Raw genomic sequence first — 6,896 nt, 5'->3', positions numbered from 1 at the left:
CCAGCACGTGGTTAGGTGCTCAGTGAACATCCGAGTGATGGGGTGAACTGCACCAGATGAGGAATACCACATAACTTCCACATAGGAGATCCAGTCCTCTGGGGACCACTCTGTGCGAGGTGACCTTTAGTTTCCAGTATGGATATGCTACCAAAAGTTCCCACTTACACAGAAATAACTTCAGATGAAGATGGTTGGCTGGATGAACTGGACCCAGACTTCATGTAGTCTCAGACATTGAGTGCTGACTGATACGCAGTTTAGGTCTAAGAATAAACCTGGACAATAAATAACAATACTGTAGTGTCAAATCTTGTTTGTTTACTTAAAAAGTACTTGGTAGAGGTCTTCTAAGGCTCAAATTTCACCCTGGAATGACAAAACAAAATTACTTAAAAGATCCAAAATCATGGCATGTTCTAAAAAGTTTTTCTTTAAAAATCACTTACAAAGCAAATTTATATTTTATTAATAGTCAGTAATGTCTGCTTATCTGTAGAAATGGCCCTGTGAAGTTTCAGCTGTGAAGGGGCATCATTTAAAATACAACACTCAACTTGAAGTCTGACCTCCAGTCGAGGCGCCAGAGCAGGAGGCATGTGGTCTGCGTCTGAAGGAGGCCGACGAGGCCCCTACACGGGACACGCTGGGCAACGTTCCCCACCCGTGAAACTGCTGGGTGCTTTGGGATGGCGACCAGCGATCTACTTCCTAAACCTGATCCTGTCTGCCCCAGATGTCAAGGTAAGCACAAGGTGACACAAGTGACTAACAGACAAGCCAGAGGGTGACAAAGAGGACCTGCTAGGCGACCACTGCAGTCCCACCTGCAAGGAGCACAGGCGAGGCGGGGGCTGAGGAGCTAGAGGGGACCAGCTTCCGTCACAGACTCCCAGGGCCACTCAGCTTGAGGTGATCAGGATCCACCCCACCTCATGCCCTCTCCCTGACAGCCCACTGTCAGTGGCACCCCTGTGGTCAGCGGGCCCTGTGGGTACTGCACCCCACCGTGGCCACACGGTTGGCCGGTTCCCAGAGTCCAGCCCAGAGCCATCCTGAAGGCTGGGAAAGAAACCCTCAGGGGGACAAGGTTTTCTTCTTTAAAAGCCACGCTAAGTAGCACAAGGGATTAAGGTTTGCAGCTATTTTATTTACAAGTATACATTTAACACAATGAAAGAAACACTGATATATCCAAGCCTAGTTGATAGTAGTGTAACAATATGTATCATTTTGATTACATTATTTTAAACAACAAACTACACTGAAAAATTAATGCCGATAAAATTCTTGGTCATAATATTAAGAAATACAATATAAATTGAAAATATGATTGCTTAAAATTTGAAAATGGAAGTGAACTCATTTGGACAGAGTCAGAGTTTAACATAATCTGAAAGGGGGTGGGGGGGGTGGGAAAAAGCTCTGACCCAAATGAAATCTTTCAGGTTAACATAAGAAGAAAGAAGCAGTTTGTCTCAGATGACGAGCAGTTTGCTGCTCCAGGTAGGCCAGACTCCCAGTGTCCTCAGGTTCTGTGGAAGAATTACATCACCGAGCAGGAAGACTTCCCTTGTGAAGCAGCTCCATCAATTTTTTCTGCCTCCAAAATTATCCTTCTAAAAACATCAACAGCAGTCTGAAAAGCAAAGAGAAAACCGAGTGTATCATTGCTGATGTGGACCCAGCGCTTCCACTGCCAGCAGGTGGGGAGGCCACTGCCAGCCCCGTGTCCCTCCTGCAGATGGAGTCGGGTGTGACAGCCGGGAAGGTGGCCCCAGAGCTGCAGGAGCCTCGGGCCCCATGCCATCCCCACCCCAGAGCCAGCTGTCGGAGACCGCATGGACTTCCTAGCGCGCTTCTGAACCCGGTCCCTACAGGCAGCCCCGGGGTCCTCGTCCTGACCGCCCTGTCCCACCTGCTCAGCCCTCAGGGCTAGTGCCAGTCTGCCCCTCCCCAGCGGGCCCTCATCAGCCTCAGCACCGTCCCCGCAGCCCTTTCCCAGGGGCGCCTCTCACTTCTCACTGTCTTTCCTCCCACCTCCCAAAAGCCCTCAGGCTTTGCCTCTAAGCCGTGACAGACGTCTCCTTTGAGCCCCGATTCTTTCAGGCCACACAAAGCTGTCTTCCCCCTCTTCCTTCTGGAACAGCATCACTGTCTCGAACACCATGCTCAGACCTGTGTCCTTCCCTCTGATGACCTGTCTTTCCAGGCCTCGGCCTCTCAGACCCCCGGGCAACCCTACCAGCCCTCCAGTCACTCCTTTTGGGCGGGAGATCCTCTCAGACCAACCGTCAGTCCCTGTCCATTAAACTCATGTGATAGTCGGGAAAGGCCCCTGTTCTCCAAAGCCTTGAGGGGCAGTGCCTACATCTTGTGATGAGCCAAAACCACATCTTTTCCATCACCGGTGTGGAGTACCCCATACCCAGCTTCCTTCTGACTTTTTCTTGGTCTCAACCCCACAGGGATCCGTGGCCTTGATTTGTATTTTCCCTGCCCCTTAACCACTTCTGGTCCTCACTCTTCTCCCTGGATAGTGCAGCTTCTGCGGGCTACTGCCACCCTTCACCCCCTTCTCTGCCAAGGTTCGCCAGTTGGGTGCCAGCACGGCCCAAGGAGACACATGCGGCCAAGTGGTCTCACTTTAGCTCCAGCACCCTGAATTTAAAGGGGGCCTTCGCCACTGCCCAGCAGTCCAACTATACTCCCCAGTCCTGTTCCCCTGCCCCCAGAAGGTCTCATGCCTTTTCCTTCAGCCTCAAGCTCGTCCCCACTCTCACTCAGCTGAACACTGGGAGCAGAAGCAGCAGTCTCAAGAGCTCTACTTCGCTCCGTCCGCCACGCTGACCAGCCCCTCGAGTCCGGGCCCTCTGCTCTGGCTCCTTTTCGTGCGGATGAGGCGCTCCTAAAGAAGCTAAAGCTGGCCCAGGTCTCACTCCTCTTGTCTAACCAAGGACTTGCTTCAGCAAGTCTCCTCTTTTCCCATTACGCAAATAAATGATTTCACCCCAAAAAAGCACAGAAAAATGTCTGCAAAAACACATGTCACACTCTTACCAAGAGAATACAGTGTGCCTGGAACTGGCTTTCTAGATAAATCTTAGACCTCTCCTTGATTATCTGTGTGATCTAAGTATATTCTCTTTCATCAATGTGCTGAAACATAGCTGAAGGCCCCCACAGTAAATAAACCAGACCCATAAACCTTTCCAAGTACAATATTCTCATCGACTTGATAATTTTTTACTACCAAGCCCTTTGTTAGCAATGAAATTGACTGAACTCCACTTATGACGGTTTATTTTAAAATACTGGATTTTTGGTAAATAAATTATGAACAAGCTATACTTGAAATTTACCAATAAAAAATTTAAACAGTTCACACAGACTGGCCTCTGATCACATGACTATCGATGTGCATGTCTTTCTATACCACAGACCAATTCGCCATCTCACTACCAAACTAACAGTGAGTGTTCACGCACGGGTGCACTGGAACCACACACAGCTCTTATGTCAGGGATGAGCATGACTTGACCTCTCCCACCTGATTCCCTTCACACATTCTAAGACAAGGTGAGCGGGGGGCCTGATGAGACACATGGGGAGCTGGGAACGCCAAGCCCTGCCTTTAAGCAAATGGGTCAGGACCACTGCTTTCCAAGCGTATGCATGTCGCTGTTGTGTTTTCTTAATCTGCGTACAGGAATCTTTTTGCCTTCAAGGATTCAGTTCTTGTCCAATAAGGTACCCGTTGATCTGACAGTTGCGCTAGAGCACACAGGGACTACACTAATGTCCGTTGGCCCATTCGACCTTGAGCTCGTCTGGCTGAAGATGTTTGAGGCTACTATATAGGAATGACCCTTAACTTCTTTCATATTTTTAACACCAGATGAATTTGCAATTATTTATCAAAACCTGAAAGAATTATAGTAGTTGAAATTTTTTCATTTTAACTTTAGGCCTTCCACACAATTCACCTTCTATCTGGGTACTCAAAAAGCAGCATATACACTCCCTTTCAAAGGAGACCCAGAGACTAAAGGGTAAACCCAGGGCCACACTAAAACCCTCACACATAGTAAAATGTCACATAAACTAGACAGAGAAAAGGCCTGCATCCCAAGACCCAAAAAATATATTTTAAGCCAATCATCACAGGTTACTCTCAGACAGACAAATGAAGCTGAGGCCACATGCCTTACTCAACAGCCCCTCTCAGTTTCATGGAGGCAGGGTCCGTAAGGTGTCTATGCCTTTGAGGTTGCTGTAAGAATAACAAAGTACCTGCCACACATGCCCAGTCACACATGTACTCAGGGTCCATGTATAAGGGCACATTGCACAGGGGTCATGTGAACCCACACCACTAGCAAAGCAAGACTGATGACGATGCCTCTTTACTCACACTGTCAGAGAATAGCTACTCTAGGACCCTCAGATTTTCACCAAAGAGAAACACAGTGAAGTTAGCAAACAGACCCAAAGATAGCTTGGACCCATTCAACTGCACTCCCTGCCTCAGTATTTTAAAAAACTGAGATACAACATAAATATACATATGTTAGTTTCAAGAATACAACAATGATTTGATGTGTGTACAAATTGCAAAATGATCACAATGTAAGTCTAGCTAACACTCGTCACCTGTATTTACAATGTTTTTTTCTTATGATAAGAATTTTTTAGATCTACCCTCTGAGCAGGGTTCGAATATGCAATATAATATTGCTGACTATAGTCACCATGCTGTATGTGAAATCCCTGGGACTTACTTATCTTACAACCGAGAGTCCGTATGTTTTGACCCCCTTCACATTTTTATTATGCAAATTTTCAAGCACACAGAAAAATACAAAGAACTGCACAACAACCACCAAGCTCCTCGATCTGGATTCAGTAAATGTTAACATCTTGCTGTACCTGCTTGTTCTCTGTCCACCCATCCATCCCATTTGAAAGTGAGTTGCAGACATGATGGAACTTGGCCCCTAAATACTTTGGATTGCATTTCCTAAGAATAAGGACATTTTCTTCATAATCCCAGTATCATCATTGGATCTAAGAACATCAACACTACTAAATGTCTTTTATACTAGGGTTTTTAGAACCAGATTCCAATCAAGGTTCACACACAGATTCTCTGACCCAGAAAAAACTCTCTCTCCCCAAGAACACTTTAATCTCTGCTATACTTTGGTCATGCACTAGGCCCCTCTTCCCATCCACGATAAAGCATGGTGTACAGAAAGAGGACTAAATTTGGGTTAGATTTAAAATTTGGTCCTAATTCTTAGACCATATAAAGTATAAAGTGATCTTAGAAGTGTCATTTACCTCTTTGGGTCATAAACTCCTCAATTCTAAAATGAGACGGGTTCAAGATCTTAAGGCTAGATTAGTCACAAATAAATGTTTGATTTAATTTAATTACAAAAATACAGGTATCCCTTACTGTACCAACTCTCGTTACCTGCATTCTGACCATCTGCACCCAGGAACTGGAGGGATTCTGATAAATCCCTTGTTATCTGGAACTTGGGAACCAACTGCACAGATGTGATATCCCTCATTACCTGAACGCAGGGACAGAGATGTGAATACCAAGGGATACCTGGGTTGACTGAGCACCTCCTAGATACAAAAACACTGTGCTGGCCAAAATGGAGACTACAGAGGTCAGTAAGACCACGTTGGGCCTTGTGTCTAAATTAAAGCCATGGGAGGAAGAGGACAGAGGAGCACGAAGCCTTCTGACGTAGAACCAACATCCTTTCCCAGGCATGACTTTAAAGGGACATCCACAGGACTCAAATTGGTAATTAATGTCTGTAAAATGGCTCTTAATAGTTTCTGTGTTAAAAACAACATATTCACCTCTTGCTGTGTTTCACCCTACAGAACAGGGGAGGTGCAGGTTCAAAGTCACTGCCAAAGTGATTTAAAATCATTCCGGTTTCTTTTCTATGTCTGAACTTATTTCTGTACCAGCTTTTAATATAAAACAAAAATAGTAATGTAAGTTCACAAAGGTAGCATTTCCTTTACAGTAACTTCTGTTTATCCTACAAAAATTCCAGGTCCCACCTTAAGCAGAATACTGACTGAACTAACACTACCTTCCTATGTCGATGTTAGAAATGGTGGAAGAATAGAGAGCAAACAGTGCAATAAGCTGGTGGCAAACACTATGAACAAATGCCTGCAACTGACGAAACGCAGTGCAAAACCAAAAAATACAGACCTGATTTTCTTTAGCAGAAGATTCCAAAAAAGCTGCATTCCATGACTCTGCTAGCGCTTTCCCTTCTTCATAGCTGATCACCCTGAAGGGAAGGAAATTCTAGTTAAAAGGCACTTTGCTCTTTATTATATAAGACATCTATAACTGATTTATGAAACAGGCTCCACTTTTATCAGTCTGCTTCCTTATGCAGCAGCAGAATGCCCTGGCTCAGTGTGTGATGCGGAGCGTTTCACTCGCGCCCCAGTGGAGGAACAGAATGGACCACTGCCTTATGGGGTTGCCCACGCTCCAGCAAGCTCTTACAGTTCAGAGAACACAACTGCACTTTAAATCCTCCAGTATCTGTAACCACGACTGTTTTATAGTTAGCTAGGTGTAAGCACCCAAGGACAGGGGCAATTCTGAAAGAGCTTGCAGTTCAAATCTGCTGTGTCCAGGCTGTAGGCACTCAGCCAGGAAGTTTCTTCCCCTCTAGAATTGTGCTCCCCGGGAACGGGGCCCTTCCCCCCCCGGATCCAGTGCTCTAATCCTAACCCTGATACTCAAAAACCTATTTGTGAATAAGGGCTACCATTGTCTTTTTAGAGTCTGCTTTACACAAAGTGGCGAAAATTTTTTTTTTCCCATTTGAAGATAATTTTCT

General features: G+C 45.7%; 1 protein-coding gene across 2 annotated transcripts in view; it reads right to left on the bottom strand.

Moving 5' to 3' along the window:
• Nucleotides 1-1,129: 1,129 nt before the first annotated feature.
• RHEB (Ras homolog, mTORC1 binding) overlaps nucleotides 1,130-6,896 on the bottom strand; it is a 35,203-nt gene continuing 29,436 nt past the window's right edge. For both annotated transcript variants that reach the window (XM_073238196.1, XM_036999410.2), the window contains 2 exons: nucleotides 6,251-6,332; nucleotides 1,130-1,639 (listed from right to left, as the gene is read on the bottom strand). In XM_073238196.1, the coding sequence (XP_073094297.1) occupies nucleotides 1,547-1,639; nucleotides 6,251-6,332 (175 nt within the window). In that variant the 3' untranslated portion in view covers nucleotides 1,130-1,546. The remainder of the gene's footprint in view (nucleotides 1,640-6,250; nucleotides 6,333-6,896) is intronic.

The sequence above is a fragment of the Manis javanica genome, chromosome 6 (genome assembly GCF_040802235.1).
Source record: "Manis javanica isolate MJ-LG chromosome 6, MJ_LKY, whole genome shotgun sequence".
In the NCBI taxonomy this organism is placed as follows: domain Eukaryota; kingdom Metazoa; phylum Chordata; class Mammalia; order Pholidota; family Manidae; genus Manis; species Manis javanica.
The sequence above is the reverse complement of the archived record's forward strand: the minus strand, read 5'-3'. Positions and strand labels throughout refer to the sequence as shown.